The sequence below is a fragment of the Cyanistes caeruleus genome, chromosome Z (assembly GCF_971803275.1).
Source record: "Cyanistes caeruleus chromosome Z, bCyaCae1.hap1.1, whole genome shotgun sequence".
NCBI lineage: Eukaryota > Metazoa > Chordata > Aves > Passeriformes > Paridae > Cyanistes > Cyanistes caeruleus.
Genome location: NC_141732.1, coordinates 72,306,094 through 72,331,667, shown reverse-complemented (window position 1 = coordinate 72,331,667; position 25,574 = coordinate 72,306,094). Strand labels below are relative to the sequence as shown.

At 40.9% G+C, this 25,574-nt stretch overlaps 1 protein-coding gene across 15 annotated transcripts in view; it reads left to right on the top strand.

Moving 5' to 3' along the window:
• The window catches only part of UNC13B (unc-13 homolog B), a 207,562-nt gene that overhangs the window by 101,458 nt on the left and 80,530 nt on the right, over positions 1–25,574 (top strand). For 10 of the 15 annotated variants that reach the window (XM_086868136.1, XM_086868133.1, XM_086868139.1 and 7 more), the window contains one exon: positions 21,502–21,548. In XM_086868136.1, coding sequence (XP_086724262.1) covers positions 21,502–21,548 — 47 coding nt within the window. Of the gene's footprint in view, positions 1–7,632; positions 10,158–15,009; positions 15,033–21,501; positions 21,549–25,574 lie in introns of those variants that run through there. The other 5 variants (XM_086868130.1, XM_086868129.1, XM_086868128.1 and 2 more) reach the window with 2 other exon arrangements.

Here is a 25,574-nt window from a genome sequence, read left to right as displayed (position 1 = left end):
TTTGTTTTCACCCATTAGACACTAATTGTAGATTTCTTATGACTGGTATAATTGAGGTTGTGTCTGTTTACTTTTCATACTTCTCTGTTAGGAGGGTTTGTATCTCAGCTGGAATTTGACATCAAAATCACTAAGGGAAGAAGAGTTAAAGGGAAGGGAGCTTGGGAATAATTTAAATTTGATCGGTTGAGAAACAAATAAGTTGAAGTAATTAAATTACTAGTTTGATTCTTCCTTAAATGTCGTTTAAGAAAGGAGCTTCTTTTGAACACAGAGTATTTGTCATTGGCCTGATTTCTTATGCTGAGAAGCTTGTGAGTTGATGAGATGAAATGACTGGCATGCAGGAGCGATGAGGATGCTGTACAAGCGCATGAATCAGAGCAGATGGTGTGACTGTTTTCAGATATCTTTTCAATTTTCACTCCATTTATATGGGCAGGTTTCTTTTGCTAATGGAGCAAGCCTTTCAGGGATAAACCTAAAGACTTAATACAGAATGCTAAGGTCCTCAGACCCCGAGATAAAAAGGAGAGAGCTTATAGAAGTAAAGCTGCAGTTTTAGCCCAGGAGGATTTTAGTTGCCACGTGCTACGTTTTAATATCAGGAGCTGTAAAACCCTAATTATTCCATTTGCTGCATACGGTGCCTGACTGATCATTGCCAAATGTCTGTCCTAAGGGAGTTCAGAACAGGTCAGAATCAGTGAGTAAGATTTTGTAGAACCAGTCTGTACCAGGGCTGTGCTCTCTCTGCCCTGACAACAGAAGTTGGGTCTCCTAATTCATCACCCTGTACTGGTGAGTGCTGCCTGTCCTTCCCCTGCCTGAATGTACCTGTGAGCTGAGGCACTGTCACCTGGAAGACCAGCTCCAAACATCCTCTCTGAGTCATCAGAGTTTAGAGAAAATCTTTACTGATGAGTGGTTCATGGTGGTTCTTGTAAGAAATGCAGGGCTTGGAGAGTTCACACTATTGGTCCAGCAGTAGTTCAGCTCTGGGTCTTAAGTTGGATTGCAAGTAGAAGAGAAACAGCATGTTCTTGTTTCTGTTAGTCTAGGCAGCACTCTTAGCATCATTTGGCATTTTCATAACACTGCATGGAGACGTTATTTAAGTCAGAGGTACTGTGTTTATACTGCCAGTGTCGTCTGTTTTCTTTCTGGTTAGAGGTAGCTGAATAATTAGAAACCTTTCCCCAAAGTCTGGCAGACATTTCTAGAGTTTTCATCCCATGGCCAGCCAACTTGTCAGCATGCCCTGATAATTTTGTTTCAGTTCTTGGAGCTCTGTTTCCTTTAAACAAGAAGTTGCTTCTTGATCCTGGCCCATGTGTTCAATATAATGCTTTGTTCTTAGGATCCTGATTTGGGATAAATCTGTTTTAAGAAGCAATTAATGCTTTAGGTTGTCATGGGCAAGCCATCTACTGATTGATTCAGCTGTGTACAGAACCCCCATGCTTTGGAGATACTTGGTTCAGGGTACTTCTGGACTTAATTGTTTACCCACTGGCTCCCAAACTGCTGATGGCTGCTGCTCAGGCTTTGTATTTGCTGGAAAGGAGTGAAGTAACTTTTATATAAGATAGACAGAAGCAGCTGTGATGTCTATTTTCAGTAGTCAGTTTTCCCTTTTGCCTTTGCCTCAGCACAGGGTTGTCTCAGAACTAGGCAGGTGCTTCAGAGTTAGCTTGCTGCTCACCAGGCATGAGCCTTTGCACTGCCTTGGTCGGCAGCTTGCAGCCTGTGCCTCCGTCTGTGCTTGGGGACAACCCCTATTTCTGTCTCTGGATGCCGTCTTTTCCTGGCTGCCAGGTGGTGACAGACCTCATTTGTTACTGCAGGCAATGCATCGCTGTGCCAGGCACTGCTGCCTCCAGCCTGCAGGAAAAGCTGGGATTGAAGGATGCAGAGGGAATAAGCACATTGAGGCACTGAAGAATGGAAAGGCTGCCTGGTGCTGAGGAGCACTCCAGGGGTTTCTAAGGCAGCTGGACTTAAAGCCTGGACATCTTAGGTGCCTCTCTATCTGTGCTCACTGAAGGATGCTGTCTGTATGACAGACATTATTTCTCATTTTACAGAAAGCTGAGACACACTTAACTTCTAGGGTTTCCCCTAAGCGTGTAGAGGGTATTAAGGAGTTAAGGGAGGAGGTGCTGTCCTCATTCTACTGCACAGTGATACCCTTCCATTACATTAGTTTAATTTTATGCTGTTTTGCAACAGAAGTTTTTACATTGGTGAATGCCATGAACCCATAACACTTTAGTGGGTGTTTTACCCTCAAAGTTTTTGATTTTTACTGTTCCTTTACTTAGTAGCTACCCTGATAACTTGCTGATGTGGCAAAGTATTACTCAGATGTGTTTTTTCCCCTCGGTCAGCTGGCCTTTTTGTAAAAGGTGACAAATAACTGTGATGTGGGAGGTGCAGAACTGTGTTGTATGCACTTTTTCCGGGATCAGTTTTCTGCCCTGAGGATGACTGGTTGACCCCACCTGACCTTTTGTCACTTCAGTCAAACTACTCTGGAAAGGTTTTAAGTGTGGTTTTTTTTCCTGAAATGTGTGAGGTGTGAAGGCTGACTGTCATTGATACTTGCATTGAAGTGTTTTGTCATGGTTTTTGCTTAGCTGTATGGAAACAAATAGATACAGATATAACCTGGAAAATATATTTGAAAGTTTTTAAAAACTCAAGGAAGTTCTACAAATAAGGCTGGGATGTGGTTTTCCAAGTAGTGCAGTAATTCCTGAACAGGAAGCGTTGAAGCTTGGCAGCAGAGGGACTGTGAAAGGCTTAGCAAGGGACTGGGTAATAGTTCTTCTCCTCGCATTGTTTTATGTAAAATTATTGCCATCCTTTTGTAACTACAGTCTTTTTAGTGGCATGAGTGTATTTCTTCTTCAGTCCACTGTGGAGTTCTATGGATCTCTTCTGCACCTCACTTTCAACCTAAATGTCCTGAGGAGAAGGTGTTTCTCAGCAGTATGTTTCGTTCTCCAGCTATGCTGCTTTTTACCCAGGATTGCTCAGCTCAGTACCTTGTTGTTCTAATCATCCATGCTAGGACTCAAAAGTTAGAATTTTTGTTAATTATCAGAAGAAGGTTTGAAGAAAGACACATTCTCAGCAGCAAAGCAATAATGCCATGTTCAGGTATGATCCAACCCAAAGTTACGTTAATTCTAATGATATTAATTAGAAAATTGCAGGCTCATCTCCAGAAGTCAAACAGCAAAACTGATGATAACCCTTCATATCTCTGTGAAGCCTTGTTAGGATTTTTCAGCAATTATTGTGTTTAAAAATGCTATAATATTCTCAGGAAGAGTCAATGTTTCAGCATGCTGAGTGCTGGGGCGATGTTGCTATGGCAGCCTTAGCCATGATTTCTTTCTCTTTTAAATGCCAAAATCTTTTTCCCCACAATGTCCTGCATTTTTGTTATTGGTATTCTTCATGCTTAAATGGCACTTTATAAAGTAACAAGACCATTTATCAGGCATTTTATTTATTATTGCTTTTCCTAGTGTAATTGCCAGTACAGGTAATGCAATACCACTTCGTGTGGACAATACTCAAACATAATCTAATCAAAAAAATCAAAAAGATATCACTCAGTAGAATGAGTCAGTAGCCAGAGAGGCTGCTGTGAAATGTTTTTCTGATCATAGTTAATTGTTTTTATATCTCTTTTCTGGGTTCCTTTAACATGACATCTACCCTGAGGTACCAGCACCTTCTAACATGAATGACATTGTGGGCTAAAGATGTCTCAGTATTAACCTTAGTGTGATGAAAACCAGATAGCCATTAATAAGGGGTGTCAGACATCAGGATGAGCTGCCCATGGGAGTGGTAGATTCACTATCCCTTGAGATATTTCAAAGACATATAGATGTGGCACTCAGCAGGTATATGGTTTAGTGGTGGCCATGACAATGCTGGGTAAATTGTTGGATTTGATGATCTTAAAGATCTTTTCCAACCTAAATAATTCTATGATTCTATAAGATAAATATACCTCATTTTAGCAGAATTTTTGTGCTCTCACCCCATTTTCTTCCACCAGACTTCAGCCAGCCCACTGCAGTGTGGGGTAGTGCTGAAGGCTCACAATGCTGTCTTTGTTTTGAACCATGCTGGTCCAGAGTCTCACAGAACTGAAGATGCTGCTCAGAGTGGGTTGCAGTCACCTCCCTTCTTCCTGATGAGACCCTGGCTCTTTGTTTTGTGCTGTAAGCATAAAACATGGCTGATCCCCAGCTAATGAGCAGAGATAACATAATTGCATTTTATTCCTTCATGGGATTTCTCATGTTCTTTTTTTCTCATTCATGGATGCTGATTGATGATGGCATGCTTTTACTCCTGTTGTCATGGCAAATCTGTATGTCAGAAAGAAAAGTATCTGTTGTTCATGTATTACAAGGCTGTTTCAGAAGTGTGTCCAGTGACAAGGTAATGTGAGTGACAAGGAGATGTGCAGTGTTTGTGGGAGCTCACTTGTTTCCCCTCTCTAAAATCCTAATATGTCAGCTTTGTCTTCATGGGAATGCAAAGGAGTCCAAACATCCCCAAGTAAAGCAGCAATGTACTCCTCATGTTGAGCTTGAGCCTGGCTCTTTTTTTGGAAGTTGGGGAACATAGAAATTATGGTGACTCTGCATGCTGCTCTCCTGCACATCCAGAGGCAGCTGCACTGAACTGAGCATGGAGTTCTGGAAGGAAATGCCTGCTAACAAGGCAGTCAGAACAAACCTTGTGTAGTCAGTGAAGGCTTGCAGCATCTGGCAGGACACCAGGATCCAAATATTATTTCCTTAAAGACTTGATTTCTTGTTACGCGTTAATGTGACTCCTGGAGTGATTCTGGAAGAGAAAAAGACTTTGTCAGGGGTTTGCACCTAGTTTAGGTTTTGTTCTTTTTCCTGGGTGAACCTGCACTAACTTTTATTGTCACTTCACATGTCTGTGCTACAAAAAAGCACAGCTCTCACACAGACAACATAAGAGACATAAGGGACCTTTATAGGAGACATGCTGCAGAGCATCTAGTCTGGAGTGTGCAAGGGGACAGAAGCACTCACACAGCCCTGGGTGGAGAGGAGGAGGAAAGGATGTGGCAGAAGGTGCAGAGACACTTTGGGACCAGCCCACAGAATGAGTGAGTGCTCAGAGCTTCAGGTCTGAGCGTGGGCTTGGGGTGGGGACTAGAGGGAGGAAGCCTGTGGGAGAGGGACAAAGAGGGCAATTTTCTTACTTGATTCTTGGCAGTTCACTCAGTGGGCAGTGATTTGATCTCTGGTGGTAAATAGTGATTTCCATTAGTTTCCACCTACTGTAGAGAGAAGTAGAAAGGCATCCCCCTGAGCCAGAGCTGCTGTCCATGTGTTCTGCTCTGGCCTTGTTCCCAGCCTTGGGGGAAACTGTTTCTGTCCTCCTTGGGGAAAGATAGAAAGGTAAGGCTGGTATTTGATGAAATCAAAGATGTGCTTTTGAAACTCTCCAATGAAGTAGATATTCTTGTGTGTGTTTTTTTATATATATATATATATATATACATACATATATACTTACACCTATCTATATACATACACATTTGCTACAAATACTATATATAAACAAAAATGACAGCACTGTACTGTTTGCACTGAGCTTCCAGCTTTAGAACCACTGCAATCTTGCAAGTAAGCATTCAGCAGGAAAGAGTGATTTCTGTAAAAAATTGCTGCTTTTGAGTGTTGTAGCAGACAGGGGAAGTGAGAGTGAGCTCTGTCTTGAATTGTAGGTTTTTTTGTTTTGTTTTCTTAACTAAAGTGATCATTATGCCCCCCTGCTGCCTTGAGAGCTGCATTCAGAAGGAAACACGATGAGCTTTCTGAGGGAAACCTTGAACAAGGGTCTGTCGGCTTTTCTTCTAGCACTTGGAGTTCAATATGCTGGATAATATTTGACATGAGCATTTCTGTGTGCTACCCTCAAGCAACGTGTGTGGGCAGCCACAACTGTGGAGCTCTTTTTGTTGGCTGCCATTGAATCCAACTGCTTACTCTCCAAGGGTTCACTTCTTGCAACTAATAAAGAGGTGATTTTTTGATGTTAAACATCAGTTACCCACTCAAGTGAAAGTGGCTAAACTGTGTAAGTGGTAGAAGAAGAGAGTCTGAGAAAATATTCCCTATGTCAACCCTGCTTTATGAGGAAATAGTTAGATTTAAAAAAAAACCCAAAAAAATCCCAACTGATTTTTCTGGACCAATGGCATGAAAATGCTAGAAAATTAAAACCTACTTTCTTTAAATAAGCTGACAATCAATCTCACAGAGAATTTGTTTAGCCTACAGAAGGGCAGGTATTGCCTTTGGTATGGAAGTTCAGCTGAGATGCTTGATGACGGAACTTAAACCTTAAACACAGATGCAACCTCTTTTATAGCATATTAATTAAGCTCTTATTATAGAGATTGGTACTTGCAATGCTGCTTCCTCCAGATCAAAAAATGCTCTCTCCCTTCTTGCCCACGAAGTAAAACAATAGAAATGAAAGATAGTTAACATAGGTCTTAAATAAAACAAGAATATGAGAAAGATTATCTGCTTCAGGCATCAAGACCAAACTGAATCATAAAATACACTTGTGTTCTCCAGTCACCTTGCCTTCAGGAGGATCCTGTGTAGGTGTCTTGTGTGCCCTTCTCTCTGGAGGAAAAAACTGATTGTATGTTTATTAGTAAGTATGGCAGTAAAAGCACATGGAAGTTTAAAGTAGTTAACATGGTGGGGGTCTTTCGTTTTTATTTTGCTCATTATAGAAGGGATTTAAATCAGCTGCAAAATCTCCAGAGCTGGAGTAGAAGCGACATGCAGAAGTTCCATGGTGTCAGCTCAGCTTGTTTGTGCATATGCTGAGTGTGGCACATTTAACTGCAGGTTAGCTTGGGAGCTTGCAAGCTTTCTGATTTTTTTTTTGGTTTGGTTAATATTTTGGATTTTTTTTCTTTCTTTTACTGCTTTGCAGCAAGATATTAAGATGAAAATACTAAACTAGCAGAAGGGTTTTACTCCTAAAATCTGTCATCCAGTCTTCTTGCCACTTTACATCACTTGGTGCAGTTCCTGTGGGCTAGCTGGTACTGCACCAAGTTAAATTTGATTTCTGCTTTGGCTTAAAGAAAGAAAGGATGAAGATTGTGAATTTGAAAGGAGAGGAAATGTGCAAGGATAGAATTTCTAATGTCAGAATTTTTTGCGGGGGGGCTAATTAAATCGCACAGTGCACAATTGCCAGGAGCTCAAACTTGAGAGTAATTTGCAAACCTGGTAGAAAAACAGCCACAGAACTGCTTTTTGAATTTGACCCTTTTGGTTTGTTTTTTTTTTTGCTCTCTTAAATAGAAGAGGGAGTGAGAAACACTTATTCCAGCAAGAACTTGATCTGGGGAGGTGGCCAAAACCAAGACAATGTCTGTACACTTTAAATAACACATCCTCTTTCTGTGTGATTTTATGTGTATGCTGGTTTTAGGTTTTTCGGTATTTTTAATTCTTCTGCTTACGTTACCTCGGATTTTTCTATCTGAACCAAACTGTAATTTTTTTTCCCCTCTTTCGGTAGCTGCTTCATGACAGAATAAAAACTGGATGCAAGTTGTGCAGTGGGAAGTGATTGATGTATGCTTGTGCAGCTTGTAGCACTATGAGAAACACAGGTGCAGCTGATGATGTTTGCTAGAAGTAGATTGAAAAAGCAAGAAAATGAAATTTCACTTCTGCACAGAAAACCTGTTGTAAAACTGCAGGGCAGGAAGCAATTCCGGAAGCAAAAGCTCCATTTGTTTCTGCGGGACAAAATGAAGAGGCTTCTTCAAGGCCAGGTAGATGATAATTCAAACCACGCACATCGCTGCCAGCTCTCCCCGGTGGAGATTGAGTCAGACATGTTTGTTTGTGGAATCAAGAGGAGCTCTCCAAGCACTGAATTTTCCACGGCTGGAGGGGACTTCCATCAGGATGGAGGACATGATTCCAAGGGAGTCAGTGAAGTGTGTGTTGGTGAGGTGGAACTGAACTGGGGTGGCTATGTAAAAATACCATGTTCAGTTCAGCAGAAAAAGAAGGACTTGCAGGGAAGTTCTTCTGACGGTATCACACAAACCTCTTCTGACATAAAGGGCAGAGTGTCTGAGGGGCAGGACCTTTCTTCCCTGAGCATTACCATGAGCTGGAGAGATGCAGCTGAAAGGCAAGGGTGCTTTCCCCAGGAAAAGACCATTGCATACAGGAGTCGAAGAAGGCAATCAAAAGACCGCTCAGCTGACGTGGTAGATTACATTGTTAAAGAGCTACAGGGAATAAGTCGAATCCAGACAGAGATTGCAGAGCTCCGTCAGCACCTCACCTTGATAAAAGGTTCTGTGGATGAGGTCTCCAGCTGTGTAGACACGGTCCTGAGCGAGATAGAAGGCCTGCAAGGTGGTTCCAGTGGCAAAACCCAGGGTACACATGCTCGAGAGCCAAGAAGGGAGGTACAGAAGGAAGAACCAGTGTTATATTTTTATGGCATCCCAGAGAAAGATGGTGAGAACACAGTAGAGCTTATCTGCAGCTTTTTGTCTGAATATCACTGTTTCAATGGTATTCAATGCAGTAAGTATATAAAAGATGCTTATAGGTCAGATATTGGTACAGGCAAGCCATTAATGCCAAGACCAGCAGTTGTAAAACTTGTGAGTTGTGAACAGAGAGACTATATTTTACAGAAATCTGTCCTTCTGCAGAGCTCAGGGGTCCGAGTTGCTACCAGTGAGGAGCAAAAGTGGCAGAAGGGCCAGAAAACAGATTCAGTCTCTTCCCAGTCTGGCTTCAAGAAAAATAATCAGAACTCGGTGAATCCTGATGGAGCTCAGAGAACTGATGTAATTGGGCACCTTCAGATGGACTCATGCCAGGTTAAGTATAAAAACACGAGTAGGAAAGCACAGTGTGAAGGGGAGAGACTTGATTCTGTGCAGAAGTCAGCCTTGACCAAGAAAGACACCTTGACACCTGAAACTGGAAAGGAAGCACAAATAAGCTGCAGTGAGCAGCCTTCAGATGATGGAGACGTTTGCCAGGCCCTTGCTGAATCTCCACAGATGGCCAACTCACCTAAATCAGGTGATGGAAATCACTGCTGCTCATCTGACTCTTCAGGCCATGCAAGCCAGATGTGTGCTTCAAGTAATGGTAGTGAGCAGAGGCTTGACACTAAAAGCATCACTGAGAATTCTTCTTCTCTTCTAGAAAAAGATGAGGGGATAACCACAGAAGAAATTGAAACAGACTATGATAACTCCTGCAAATTTACCAGTGCAGAGAAAGGTGATGTTCAAAGAGAAGATGTTTCTAGCGGGGTGACAACCATTAGCTATGATCATACAACAGATGAAATGGCTGACAGTAGTGACAGCTTGAAAGATATGATCCAAATGGACCTCAATGATCAAGATCCAACCGATCAGGTCTTTAGGGATGTCCTGGAAAATTCCCAGTATTTCCTTGACCACTCCCGGGACAGCATTGATCTTGTAGACATGAAGTTTTACACTAATAAGCTTGGGAAAGCTATTCACCACTTCAGGTCTGCTCTGCAAGTGGTGTTCCATAAACTGGAAACAAGTGATTCTGAAATCCTTTTGGAAAATGATAGTGGCTTACAGATGGATGATGACAACACGCTTATGCTGACCAGTTCCGTTATGGGTGGCAGCTCTGACTACTTTGCAGAAACCCCTCCTAGTCAGTCCTCTGAGGGCCAGGCAAATGCAAATGTCAACAGTGAAGCATCTGCTCAGATGCAATTTGTTCCTTCCGGTCTTTCACATGAGCCTCCCGTTTCTGGTGTGCTGCCATCATCTGACTGTGAAATCCCTAGTGGGCAGCAGTTACCTCCTGATGAGCATGGAGAAGATGGGAACCATCCACCTGACCCAGCAAAGGAGTGCAGGCCCATGAGCCTTGACAAGGTGTGCGCAGAGACCATCTACCTGAACAAATGCATCAACAATTTCAAAAATGTGCTGAGGGAAAAGAGACAAATGCGTAGGAGACTCTTAAAAGAATTAGCACAGGAGGGAAACTGGATTTCTGCTGAGGAGACAAATTCAGGTAAAATGAAAAAAAAAATGTTTTTAAGGAGATGTCAAAATCTAGTATTTGTGCAGCCAGCGGCCAACACTTCATTCTCTGGGTGAACTGTGAACATTCTGTGAGTTTATTAAAAGTTGTGAGCAAATAGCTTACAATTTTGTAACAATGTACAAAGACTAGTACATGCACTGTACAACAGTACAGACAAAACCCCCTAAAATTTACTGTGTCATACACTGAAATGCCAGTTAGCAAGCTTCACCTTTTTTTTTCCTTTGAGAGAAGGAGATTTGCAGTGCTTCTTCAAAATAGCAGGTGTTAAAGGTTTTTCGTCATAATTCGTGACTTGGTTTCTTGTTAAATATAATAGCTAAGACATGTGATAACAAAGTGTGCATTTGAGCTATAAGTAGCCAGATTTGCAGTTTTATGAGTTGAGTGCATCTAGACTTTAAGTGACTCTGTCACAAAGTGGGAGTTCTCAGTGTTTAATCACTGCTAAATGTTATCCTAGTAGAGACCTTTAAAAATAATAAATAGAAATAATAATAATTATAATAATAATAGTTTAAAAATTGAAAGGTTGAGACTTGTATTTTGGTATTATTTCCATAACATAAGTCCATGAGATGGATTTTTTATTGTTTCTGGGGAACTACATCCCTTATTTCCAGCACAGATTTTGAAATGTGTGACCACAGCAGATGTGAGTTGATACAGTGGTGGAGCAGTGTTGCTAAACCATTTCCTGACGCTGTGGGAGATAGAGCTGACTGGCATCTTTTGATGGGACGTGTTTTGACAGCCTCTGTTTGGTAAAACAGAACCTGAAGTTGAAGTGTAGGTCCATCTTCCCCCTTCCTCTCCAGGCAGTGAGAAGGCTTTCTCAGTGTCATCTCCACGAGTCACTACAGTTAAGGAAAGAGGCTTTGTTCCAAGAGTGGAAGTTATTTTAACTACAGCTTGCAATCTTCACATACTTGTGAACTTCCTTGTATCATATACTGTGTTCACTCTTCCTGCAATCATGAAAGTTGGTCAGAATGATCAGTGGGCTCCTCTCCACACTGAAGGAGTCATCTAGTGCCAAGTGCTTTTCCAGTGACTCTGCTTTCAGTGTGAAGAAGCAATCTGTCAACCCATATTTGATTTCTGTACCAGTCATCTCTCAGTTATGCAGATCATAAAGCTGGTAATCAGCTCTCTGCTTTGTTATTTTATACAAGGTCTTTAGTACAGAGTTGGCTCAAACAGTAAGTTTTTAATGAGGGAAACACTGGGATTAGTTAGTAGGCTTGGCAGAGATACCTTCTTTTCTTTTTCTTTCTTTCTCTCTTTTTTTTTTTTTCTTTTTTTTTTTTTCTTTTTTTTTTTTTGGATAGTGTTTGTGTGGTGCTTAAATCCTGGACATATGTCCTAATTTTAGAACCTGAGGGAACAGACAGTGGTTTGGATTAGCATGTGCCACAGTACAGCAGAAGTACTGAAATAGCCTGTTTCTGAATGTGAGAGGAGGCTGCTCATCTCAGCAGAGTTTGAGCAGCGCAGGCATGTTCACGAGGCAAGAAGTAGACAAAACAAGTGAGGAAGAGGAACAGAGCTGTGCCTTGTACCTTAAATCTGCCTCCAGGGTGAATTGGGATTTCTTGTCCTCCTGGTTTAATTCTCTTGAATTGATGTGGGAAAAAGTTGGTGGCACTTGTGTACCACTCCCATAAAAGTTGATCTATAAGGTAGATTTGGCAGTTGAAACTATAAAAATAAGAGTGTGATGAAGTCACAATGTAGGAAATGTGCTTTGAGAGACAGAAGGAGTCAAGGGTAGTAGAAGGAAGTGGATGAAGGATAAGAAAAGTGAGACCTTGGGGAAAATACACCAAGGATGCTAGGATGCAAAACAGCCCAGACCCTGACAGCTAGACAGGGAAAGAGTTGGAATTAGATGATCCTTAAGGTCTCTTCCAACACAAAACATTCTGTGATTCTGTGACTTTCTGAAATAGTGTTGTTTTGGCATGCATTTTTCAAAAAAGAGAAGCTGCAGTTTTATGTCTTGTTTCAATGTACTCAAGTTTGAACCAAGCTTTTATTTCTTTCCTTTGGAAAAAGCATCATACCTGGAAAGCAATGGAATATTGTTGGTTTGCTTTTTTGCCCGGCTGTAGATGAGTGTTTGTGTCTTACTTTAAAAACATGATTTGTTGTTAATAGCCTTTTCAGTTCCCAGATAAGGTCCACTGAAAACCCAGTTCTGCAGCTTTTTTTTTTCTTCTGAACCTGAACCTCACATTTGTTCGAAAGTTCCATTCACGGTATTTTCTTAAATGTGTTTGGCAGCAACCTCCAGCAAAGGAATGGAAGATAAGTTTGAAGGTGTTGGTAAATATGCATGTTTTGGTGAATCAGAGATGATGCACTGGCATAAAGGTTTAAATTATTTATAGTTGAACACAGATGCAAATTACCGGAAGAACGTGGAACTTGGCAGATGCATATAAATAATTGTTGTGCTTAATTGAAAGTCAAAAGAAAAAAAATAAAATATCCCCTGAAAATCTGAGGAAGCTTTTAAAGTTTGAATTTGACAAAAAAGCACAAAAAAAAAAAAAAAGTGTAAGTGAAGATGACGATAGTTTGAATTTGTTTGAAGTAAAGCCCTGAAATGCTAGAGATTTAAAGAGATTTAAGGTTACTGCTCAAAAGTGAAATGGTGAAAGAATTCTGTGATCGGGGTTTAGCCAAGTTAGTCACCATTGATGAAGGTGTGAATGCACATGCTGCAGTGAGACACAAGATTTTAAGTCTGTGTCTGCAGTTACTAAGAGCTTTGACAAATTTTACATTTGGCCTGAAACTGTCCCTAACAGCCTTAAACTGATGGGGCTCAGAAATCAAAAATGAATATGGATTTTAAGCCAAAATGGCTTTTTATGTTTTATTTTTTTGTTAAATTACCCAAAAATTAGTCTAATGCCAGAGTTATTGCTTTGTGTTTGTATAAAAATAAGTTTGACCTATATTTGAGAAGCTCTAGTGCCTTGAGGTCTTAAAATTTGGCAGTGCTAGCCTGTGTCAAGGAATTCTCTGTGGAAAATCAACCCCAAATGAGCGGAGAAAATACGCTTTTGAAAAATGTGTAGTTTGCATATGCTTACTGGTAGCTTGCTACTGTTGAGCTGTTGCATTGCCAGAGACTCCATCTGTCCTCAGTGTTTTCCAGCTGGGGGCTAAAAGCAGGGTTTCCCTGCTCGACGTGACTGAGAGCTGCAGCAGACCTGAGAGGGGACATGAATCCAGGTCTCCCGCATCTTCTGTATTTCAGGACTCCACAGGAGAGGCCAGGAAGGAATAGCGTTCAAATACAAAGGAATAAAAAACTCAGGAATGAGGTGCACCTGGATATGCCTGAGATATACTTGAAACCACACCAGGGACCAAGTCAGGAGAGATTTGGCTTGGGTTGGAAGGGCTTGGAGTGCCTGTTGAAAAGAAGGACAAAACCCAAGGATTTGGTGTGGAATCTTATCTGTCTAGGTGAGATTTTGCTTAATTGAACAGGACAGACAGGAAGAAGGTATAGAAGACTACTTCAGAGGAGAACAGTCAGAAGAGTCCAAACACGTCCAAACATGTTCCCATATAAGTCTGGAAGGGACCCTAAGTTTCTTCAGGTTCTCCAGGTCAGCTGGTCTGTGCAGAGTGCCAAAACACAGCACTTGTGCCACACTGTGGTTGTGCACTGCTGGTGATTTCTCCTCCATTAGCTCCAAAGGAGAAGCCTGCAGGGTGGTCCAGAGGCTTTCTTCCCTAATGAGCATCCATGCAGGAACGTCTTAAGGTGGAAAATAGGATTTTTATTTTAGCTACAATCCAGCACTTCGTTTGCTAAAGTAATTTGACTTCTCCTTAGCGATTAAGTTAAAATAGCTTCTCTATTTTCCTGTCTTGGTGATTGCATGTCTGTAATTACACCCATATAGACAGTAACTTCAAAAACTATTTTTGCTTTTAAACCAATTTGAGTGTCTCCTGTTGCCATGAAGATATTCCTTCCCCTCCATCTTTCATACACAAATGAGTAATATGATTCTTCTTTGCAGATAGAGAATTATCTGATTGGAAGACTTAAAAAATATCATGTCTGTACCGGAAGTTTTGAGTATGACTCTCATATAACTTTACTAGCCTTGAAATTGCCTATCCATAAACATGAGATTTAGTGTAGGAGGCTTCTGGATTTTTTAATTTTTTTTTTTCCCTCAGAAGAAAATTGCCTAAATGTATAAACCCAGAAAATATCTCTCTGCATTATGATATTTGCAAAGGCAAAATGTGTTCCGTGGGAGCTGCCAGTTTCCTCGTACTGGGCAAAATGTACAGGGAGTGAGGAAGGGAGCAGGGGGGATGTTTCAGATGCTGGGATGCAGGCAGTGGATGCAGTCTGGGGGAGAGGGAACAACTTTGTTCCTCCTTATAATAAGTACAGGGTTTTTTCCCCTGTATGATAAATGGCAGCTCCAATTCTGTGTTAAGATTACTTAAAATTCTTCAGTTAATGAAATAGGAATAGTAATTCTAAAAAGAGTTCTCAAAAGCGTATGTTTTAAATGCATGGAGTTATGGGTGAAATTTGATGAGTTTAACTTGAGGTTGTCTGTTAGAGATGAATTGTCTGATGCATGTCCCAGGAGGCACATGGGAAAACTCTCTGCTGCACAAACGTGTTATCAACTTGTGGCAAACCTTTACCCCAGTTTCTGTAAAAATCTTTTTACAGAACTCATGGCAGAAATCTGGTCTACTAACTTTTGTTCCTCTCCATCTTCTTTTTTTTCTTTTTTTTTTTTTTCTTCTTTTTCTTTCTTTGCAGAAGGAGGTAGAGGAGAGCTCCAGGTTGTACATGTTGTCCCTTGTAACCAGCATCTCTTTATGAAACCCCTCTGTGTGCATGACTCGTCTTCCTGTAGCCAGTTGCTCCTGCTGAGGCACTGAGATTCAGTTTAGCATGTCATGCTTGTCTGAGGCATTGTTAACACTGTGTTTGAGTTAAGAGTCTGTTCAGTGCCTATGACCTTGTACAAAGAGGAAAACATGAATGCTTGGAGTGATCTCCTCCCTTTAGTGCTCCGTGGGGTGTGTGTGTGATGCGCAAAGGCACCACGTTAGCAGACGACAAGTTGTTCATCCTGTCTTTTCCAGTCTTCCTCTTTGTGGATCTTGTTTAAACAAGTATGTCCTTATTTTTCTTCAGTGATTTTATTTCATTTCATTTCATCTCATTTCATCTCTGTCTGGCTCACCCACTTTCATCAATTAAAGTCACAAGTACACCTCTGGGCTGCAGTGGTGAATTTAATCAAACCTGGATGCTGAAAGATGTCTGCTGCAGGTCCCATGCCTTTTTAGATAGTCACTTTGCTTTGAGCAGGGCCCTATGCCCCATGGGAAGGGCAGAACTTTCTCCTTAATACAGTTATTGTCTTCCTAGTCGTGAACTGACTACCTCTCTGCCCATTATCCTGTGGGCAACAGGTAACTTTCCTCCTAGGAGGATCTGCAGAATTGTTTTGTCGACTGCTGTGTGCTTTGTCAACAATTGTGTTATCAACTGGATCTCACATAGAGAAATTACTGGCTTTTGAATTCTCAGCTGTTTTATTTTCATGACTGTGCTATGTGCATGCAGTGCCTGCTGTGTTTCCCCCTCTCCTGTAGTTGTATAAATGAGGCAAAACTGGCTTGCAGGAGAAGCTGAATCTCGCATGGGTTTTGGGCCTCCATGCAGATGTCATCCCTTGAGTCTGATGAATTTGGGTTTTTAAGCTTTGTTGGCTCTTATATCAGCAGTTATGTTTCCTTCTTACTGGTAAATATTTGTCAATTAATTCTTTTTCAGGAGTGCAGAGATACCTGGTGTCAAATATCTGTGTTAAATTCAGTCCCCTTTTGGGTTCAGTGCAAAACCACTGTAACCTCCTTCAAACTGTTCATCTTGGCAGCTGGAAAAGTGGTACTGGATAATACATCAGTTGGAAGGATCTTCCTTTGGGGCTCTTCAGCCTTTTATTAAATAGATGCTGTTGCAGAATACAGAATGAATTTAAAATAATCCATTGACTTGTAGAAGCTTGGGATTCCATGTAAAATGTAGCATACTTGAGTGAAGATGTTGAACCACAAGAATGACTGGTTTAATTGGGAAAATTTAGTTCAGTCTGACTCTGCTAATGCCACTGAAGAAATGCTCTAATTAGGCATGACCAGAAGTTAAATTTAGTCAGTGAAACAGTTGCTCCTTCTTTTAGCCTGATTCAGATTAAACTATATCTAGCTGAGGGTTTTGAGGTTTGATAATAAAACATGGTATTTGAAAACAAGTTAGGATGATTTTCAAAACAAATAAGAAGTCATTATTGATTTTTTTATCTGTTTAAATAAAGCAGCATAAAGCAGCTTTACATGTTTTACATCTGTTTTATATTTTAAGAGGATAATGTGCTAGACACAGTACTTAAATGTGATGGAAAATTACATTGTTTGGAAGCCTTTTATGTGGAGAGCTAAATTTATATGGAGGGCTAACAGATCTGTGGATGTTCTTCCTTTCCCTTCTTCCTTTCTTCCTTTCCCTGCTGCTCTGACTGTGATTTCTTATTTTATTTCTTTTTTTGCCCCTCTGTCCATTTTATGGACTTCCACTCCTACGGAAGTGCATACTTGTTTGTTCTGTCCATTGAAGTATCTTCTTGTGTATGAGAGAATTTGCAATATTTTAAAATGGTAGCTTTGTTTAACAACTTCTCAAGGTACTTGTAAGTCCAGCTGCTGCTTTTCCTGGGAAAGCAAAACTCCTGTTGTTTCCTTTTCAGGAAGAAAGCTTCACCAAACATTGCCTTCCCTATGACTGAATACTTTGCCTTAAGTGACCATGTCTGTTGCCTGGTTTAATCTGGGACCTTAAATTTGTGCTGCTTTGTCACTTACATTGTTTTTCTAACTGGTTCTTGGTTGATAAGCAATTTTAATTACTTGGAGAAGACCTTTCAGCAGCTGGTTATGGTATGCTTTAGTGTGAGTGAATACAGTACAGTATAGTGCAGTACTACGTGTGACAAGCCCTTCCCCATTGGAAAGGATTTGTAGGACAGTAGGTATAAAAATGTCATCCCAGAGGCATTAGAAATTTCTTTTAAAAATCATATAAGGACATGATGATCTGTTTTATTTACATGTTTGTTTCAACATGGTTTCAGTGCTCCCATATGTGCTTGCTGGAGATTAAAAGAAAATTAAATTTCAGATTCAGCCTGGTGTGGCTGCTTTCAAGGGAAGATCAAGTGACAGAGCTGTGCAGAGAGGGCCATAAGCCAGAAAAACACTTTGACATGCAGCATGTGGATGACAGGGTGTTAAATGTATCTGCCTTTCCTTAGCCTTCCCATTTGTCCTTGGGAAGGAGAGTGCTAAAAACTCCCACAGTTCTTGCAGTGCTCTTCTCACCTGCCTGTTGTTTCTGCTGCTTGCCTAGGCTCTGACTAGCTCAGGCTGCTGCCATGGGCTGAACTTGAGGAGACCCATGGCTGGTGGCAAGTTCCAGGGCAGCTGCTGGAGCCCTGCTGTGTCCTGGAAGGAGTGCTGCCTTTGGAGACTTGGAAACTCACCAGCTGCAGCAAATCCATCTGATTGGTGTTTGCTTTCTTTAAGTGAGAAGGGATACATGAAGAGGCCCTAGCCCCAAGAGGGGTGTAAATTTTGGATTACTTTGTTTAGCTGGTATTTGCTGGGGATGTCTTAAACCTTCATGCCAGCACATGTAGCTAGTACAGCCTCTGATTCTTTGGCTGCATGTGTCAGTGCAAGAAGGGACTGCAGAGGACTTCGTGGTGACTGCCACTGTGTGATATTACGCTATTTCCTTTTATATAAACCTCCCAACTTAATTCTCTAGAACGGTTATTGTTTGGTGTCTGCTTCTCCTTTTGAAAGGCTTCAACAGAGCTGTTGTGAGACACCTTTGAATTTTCATCTTCTGTTTAGCTGCTGTTCTTCCCATTCAACTGCCTGTTGAACAAACATAGGAAAAGGTTCTTTTTGCTAGAATGAGCAAGATGTTTTGTTCTTCTCCTTCTAGGATTGTGTTTACATCCTCCAGCTGCATTTGCCATTTTCCTTTGTGATTATTTTTTAAAATTTGATACAGAATAAAAAGACTCTATATGCTTTTCTGAAGGAATCTTGACAACATAGTACTAAGGTACTTTTACTTCTGTGGAGACATTTCATTGAACATACTCTATGGATTATGTTCTCCTCCTACCTGGCTATATCATAGAGGCTTATGGTCAGTGTGATGACTAGAACTCAAATCCATTGTTTCATGCTTTTCTCCACTGAGGAACACCTTGTATGCAGTCAAATGCATTGCAGCCTTTGAGGCTTTGACCTTGCCATTTTTAGCATGATTAATCCTCCATTGTTGCAGTATTTACTGCTGTCAGTTCTTTCTACTGTACCTATGGATTCAGTGTCAATAATTCTCCTGGGTTTGTCATTTCCAGATTTTATCAGCAGATCCTACGTACTCCCACTAGCTTCCTTATTGCGTTGTCCATGGCTGGCTCAGTTACAGTTACTTGTTTATCCACCTGAACGCTCCTTTCTCCTCCTCAGCTTATCCGGTCTTTATTAACGTCACATGGCACTGCATCAAAATGCTTTTTTTTAAATGAAAATTCAGTTCATTATTAATTTTATGGTTAGAGAAAAATAGTCGCTTTGTAAAACAACACAGAATGTTTGCAAAATTGGCTGTGCCTCTGTTACATTTTTTTCCTGTTTTTCAGTAGCCTCCATTTTAATTCTTCAGGTTTGCTCAGAACTATTTCAAGCTTTTGAAGCCAGTAATGGTCCTACACTAGTCTGGATCACATTTCTGTCCTCCACACATACACACGCGCTTTAACTATGGATACTACACTGGCTCTTCTACAGTCTCAAGGCATCAGCCCTCGTTTGATGGATGTCAGGTGCTGGTTGTCTTGGCATTTTCTTAGGGAGAAGGCTGCCTGGGGCACATTAGCTCTTTACTTTGCTTTCAGCAGGTGATAACTCCTGCTTTCACACAGCCATCACCTGCTTTGGCCTTTCATCAATATTGCCACTTACTGAAAGCTCTTTCTTCTGTTTTGTGCTGTTATGCCCAGGTGTTTTTCAGTCTTGACCCTAGAGAAACTCTGCTTTTTAATTTATTTTTTTATTTGCATGTCTGAAAGGCTTGGTAAAAATAAATTATATTTTTCCTCATTTATTTTAATTATCTGGAACTCCTGGCAACTTTTACTTTGCACATCATGAATCTGGGATATGATGTAGGTTTGTTTCCTGCCCTCCCCATGTCCACATTCCTGGTTGTTCTCATGGCTGCTTGTAGGAAATTGCTTAACTGTAGGTAACAGCTTTCCCTATATCTTTCCTTCTCCATTTTTACCAGATTCTTGATGCTCTTGTGGTCCCCAGTCTGCAATGAACACGCTGTTTTGTGGTCTGTTGATGTCTCAAGTATCAGTCACTTCTATTTCTTTCTCACATAAAATGATTGAGAGCTTTGTTACTGGCTCCTGCCAGTCAATGTTGCCATGTTTGTGTTTGTCGTTCTCTGTCATTCAGCACAGCTGAGCCATTGCTGTCAAGCTCAGTCCAGTAAGAAACCTTTGTCCATTTTAGTGTTGCTTTCTAACCACAGCTCTTCCAAGTGTTCAGATGCAATGATAGAGATGTCCTCCCCTGTGTGCTTAGAAGGATCTGGTTGCATTTACTTTAAAATACCTTTCTTGACCAGCAGTTGGTTCGGATCCCTCTGGAGAAAATGCAAATTTGAGGCTGAGGGGTTTTTGAAAACAAAGGCTGATGGATCCTGGTGTGCTGCTGCAGCTGTGGGGAAACATGGTGGTACTGGACTGTGGGTCTGGACCCATTCCTGCTCTGCAGGCCTGTCTGATCAGGTCCATTCCATTGTGGATAACATCATACTGTTCAATCTGTTTAAGTATAAAGTAATAAACATTACTAATATGTAGTTCTTAAATCTGCCAATTCCCTAATTTGTAGGACTCAAAAATACAAAGTTTGGACATATGCTTCTGATCAAGTTGGTATCTCTAAGAGAACTCCTTTTCCTTGGTTATTTCTGCTCTTCTTGGGAGTCTTTGTCTGTCACCTGTGAACAGTGTGGGGTTGCACAGCTCACACAGAGCACAGGTTGGAAAAAAAAATAAAAAGAACTTTATTTTGGGGCTATGTTCTTTTATTTTGGATGTTAAAGTTGGATGTTATTTCCTGACTCAAGCTCCTTTACTTTTTTGACTCTCACCTTGTGAGTTCCATGGCTGGAAATACTTTCTTTTTCACTGTGTGTCTTGCAGCCACCTGTTTCTCTTGGCAGATGTGATTGTCTGAGGTTGGAGTTTTAGCTATTAGCATTGTGACCTGCTTAGTCCTGTGTGAAAGCCATATTTCCTTCAGGGGGTGCAGAAGAACATATGACCTGTGAGCTGAAACAGGGGTTTCCAGTTTAGGATAAACATTTTCCCCTTATCCAGAACCTGTTGTTTCTTGCAGGTACATTGCAAGTGTTCAAATGCTTATCACTTCTAATTAGTCCACTCAAGATCTGCAGAACATCACTCTATAGATGTACTCTTAATATGAACATAAGAACATGGTTTGAATTCATAAATATGAATCCCCGCATTTGCAGTCTGTGACGTTTTCCATCATGCTGTGGGATCCCAGTTGACCTCAAGGTGGTGACCCTTGTTTCGTGCCTGTTAGATATTAAATACTTTCAAATAAGTGAGTGGAGCTGTAATAGGACCTCTTTGCTTAGGAGACTAGAGTCTGCACTTGGGCATGAGCAAAGCTTGCAAGTGTTCATACAAAGGCTTATGTTAGTCTGTCATTTGTGCATTTTTTTCAAGGACTTTTAATTTATAACATCTTCATTATGATCACATTCATGTTAAGTGGTGACCTGTAGTAACAGGAGCTTTCCCGTAACTCATTGGAGCTGGGAAAAAAAAAAAAAAATGTTTGTCTTCAAGACTGCCTTTTGAATGAGGAGTTGCACTGAACAGGCTCTTCAGGTTCCAGTCCTGGCTGTCCAATGAAATTGCATAGTCTGTCTGTGTCTGTATGACTTACCCTGGCATCTTGGTCATTGGAGGTGCTTGAAAGAGTTTCTGTATGCATTTGCCTGCATGCAGTGTGATCTGTTACCCTTCCTGCAGAATATAGTACAGTTTTTTTCTGTTTCTGGGAACTAATTTCATGTTGTTTTTTTTTTCTTTCCCTTCTTACACTTCAGGGCCAAGATGAGGCTGATCCATCAAAACCACCCTGGCTCAAAGGAGGGTAAGTGGTATTTCGAGACCTTTTACCTCTGTATTTATAATTAGAATGTACTTTAGAGGTCTGTAGTTCAGTCTAAGTAAAAATAGCATTTATGATGTTTTTAAAATAATCAAGTGGCCAGACCTCACAGAAGGCCAGGCTGCTGCTGTATTTCAGTCCCTTCTTAAGCAGCTGGAGGTGGGATATGCAGCTCTTGCGGACCTGTGGTTAAGAACAAGGGCTGTAGTTGCAGTGCATAATCTGTAATGTGTTGGTGGCAAGTGCTTATAGCAGAAGTATTAAATAATTGCTACTATGCACCTCAGAGTGGTCTGGATTAAATCCTGTATCCTGGATGAGTCATTGGTGGCAGAAGAAGGGGGAAAGAGTAGCTCTGAAAGAGTGCTGTGTCTTTTGCTCTTACAAGAAGAAGATAGGCTTGGGAAAGTCTTCTGTATTTGCAATGATTCCTTGTAGTTAAAACCGCACTAACTCTAGAAATTATTGCAGTTTGTATTTTTAAAGCATTGCTCATCATGCCTGTTTTGCACAGATGAGAGTGAGCAGGTTGTGCATTCTCTCCACAGCACACTACTTGCAGTACATGAAGCAGACAAATTCTGATTGTAATTTCAGCATGACTCTCTGTGGTAATAGGTGCCAGCATGGCAGTTTCCCTGGGATCCTCTGGCAAGAAAAAGACAATGACACATTTTACAGGTTATGTGCCTGGTACATGATCAGGGTGATTCGGTTTGGTGGTGGGGCACCCATTAGAAGCTGTCAGTCAGCAGCAAGATTTGCCCTGAAATCTCAGCCAGACATTGGCTTGCTACACGCTTAAGTTAATTTTCATACTACTGAAGGAAACTGCCCTAATAAAACATGAAGTTAAATCTGAGTTTCATTACATGGCTTTCTGCTGTTGGAGTCATTGTTCTGTGGTGTTGATATTCCCACAAAGCGTCACCTGCGGATGCCTGGAGCTGCCTAGCAACCCCCTGCTTTTCCCAAGGAACCTGGGACTTAGTGAGCGGGCTGCTGCAGAATTGGCAATTTGCAGGAGCAGGAGGCAGTGATTTATTGTAACTATAAACAGCACCTTCTCCTGCTTTAACAAGGAGGCAATGTACTTGGTTTATTAGTTCATGCACACCAAATTATTTCCTAGCCAGAAAGGTGGATACACCTACAGGTCCTGAATTACTTAAACATGTGTTGTCAATTTGAGGCATTGTTTGCCTCAAATTGTAATTATTTTTCTTTTCTATGCATGATACAACTAAACAGTCTGGCTAATGTAGTTTTTACAAAAGTTTGACATACTCACTCATCTCATGCAAGGGATGCCCAGACGAGGTGGTTGTGGGTGGTAAACTTTTAGTTCTACCCTTAGCCACATTTTTGCTTATTAGCCTCAAATTATACTAAAGCATTTATGTTTGGAGTTTTTCTTTCAATGGGAAGGTTAGAGCTGTGGTGTCCTTTGAAGGAAGTAGTCATCCTCTGTCATTGCAAACCACCTTAGAAACCACCTTAGCTGGCTTAGATTGTCAAGATTTAATGGAAGCCTGTATGTGATACAGCTTGTGTTAAAAGATGAATACATGCTTCAAGCAATTTTCATTTACAGTATAATGCAACAGGAGCTCCCTGTAATCACTGGCTTTGGAGATACCACTTAAAAAAAAGGTATAATTGGTATTATGGATCAGTCTCTGTTGTAGTATCTCATATCTATATCTTTTATTTATTAGTGCAAATTATCTTCTCATACAGAAATGCTATTCACTCCTCAATACAGCTCTCCATAATAATGCTATAAATATTACATCCACTGCAGAGGAGAGTTACCCTATTACATATAAAACTACACTGTGTATATTTGAGGCACTGTCAATTCTTCTGTCTGTACAAACAACTGTGAATTTATTAAGTGAGGTAGCAATTGTGCTTGAATAAAGGGACTGAGGTAGCTGAAAACACAACACTTTTGAAAAATAGGAATTGTTGAATTTATTTTAATAATATTAACAAGCTAAAAGCAGGTCATGTGGGTGGGTAACTGTAGGTACTAGGACACCTCTCTTCAGTAACAAACACAAGCACTTTTTAAATATGTTTGTCATCCGGGCTTGCCACTGGTTCTCATGAACCTCAATCTATCAAAAGTATTTTGCAACAAACCAAGTTGTAACTAGACTTGTTTCTCAAGCACAATAATTTATATAGGCTCATCTTGAATTTATAAAGCATGCAATTTTAATGTTCTTCTTTCCTGGGAAATGTCAGAGTACCACAGTTTCCTTTCAATTAAATTAGAAAAAAAAATTGGAAATCATGTAGAAAAAACTGTTAGCAGCAGCATTAACTCTGGAGTTTTACTTGAGATCATTTTGTTGCATCTTTTCAGGTTACACACTCTCCCTTTTGATTTTATATATGCTTTCATAATTCAAGGTATTTACACAAACCTTTGACACAAAACTTATGAATAAACTGTGTTGTGGTTTAAGTTATCCTGGGATTCTTTGCATCATCTGAGTAGTCTGCTATGACACCTATTTTATCCCAAAACAGTATCACCAGTATCAGAAAGGTTTTGTAACATAAAGGCAGCAGACAAATGTGGCAATATGAACATGTTTCTTACTTCTTGATGTGGGTGAGATTTTTCTATAATAAGTCAGAAGGGATTTTTGCAGTATGACTTGGTCAAAAAGTTTTTCTGCAATTCAATATCAGAAATTATGATAGCCTCTAGTGAAAAACACAGCATGGCCTTGCTGTGATGATTTCCAGTGTTGGAAAACTGCACTGCTGGAAAACTGTGGGGCTAGCATGGCTCTTGCAGTTACACGTGACTGCTCACCTTCCCACCAAGCTTGTTCAGCCAGGAGCAGCTGTCATCTCAGGCATGGCTTGGACACGTCACGCTCCTACACCCCATCAAAAAACTGAATTGTACTATTACAATTCTGTCACATGTTTCTGTTATAATGGACTGTTTTCCTCTTTGTCACAGCCTTATGCTAGGCTGTGTTGTGACGTCCTTGTCCAGGATGTAGTATAGGTTTGGTCACACTGGATGTTTGCGGTTTGGGGGTTTTTGCCATTGGCTGTATTTAAGGGGGCTTGAGTAGGCCTTGCTCTCCAATGGCTGCAGGTTGCCTCTTGTCATTTATCAACCTCTCAATTTTCATGGCATATGTGAATTTGTAGTGGCAGTTTGATTTCCTAGATTGTTTCCAAAGGTAGTTTTTATGGCTGTAAGAACAGTTTGTCCCATACTCCTTTTTCCTGTAATCTTCCTGCAGAGCATTTTGACTGTACCAAATCAACAAAATAACCAGGCTGAAATTGCCAGCCAGTTCATCACACAAATACCAAAATGTGTAAGCCGGAGTGGCAGGGAGGGAAGACAAATGGCTAAGGATGGAGAGGCAGAGGGTTCCTTTGCGGTCTGTAATCAAGAAGATGACATCTGGAACTGTATTCTTAATGTTAGCAAGGCCTGAGAGCAGAGTGGAGATGGGGGAGGGTGAGAAAGACATTGAGAGGCACTGTGGATTTTGCCTGCTGGACTGGATGTTCATTGCATGGGGGAAGCCACCTGCAGCAGAGAGGTATGTGCTCAGTTTCCAGCTTTAGGAAAAAGCATTATCTAAAGTCCTTAGAGATGGATGCATTTACTGGGGGCCTTTAAGCTGGACTAAGACTATCTTAAACTACAGGGTTACATCCATGTGGTGTTAACAGTAAGTGTCAGGATCCAGGTATAATTAACCAGGCTGGTCTCATCAGGAGGGAAGTAGGTTGAGGTGTTTTATTTCATCAGGTTCTGACTTGTTGGGGTAATCGCCCTTTTGCTCCATTGTCACTTGTGCCAGCAAATGCCACCTGACACATTGTGTGTACAGGTCTGCATGGCTGGAAATGCTGAGCACCATGAATGGTCTCTTTTATAGAAATAAAAATAATATATTTTCTCCTCCCATGTCAGGTTTTTCCTAATAATTATATGGGTCTCAAGGGCTGGTATGAAGT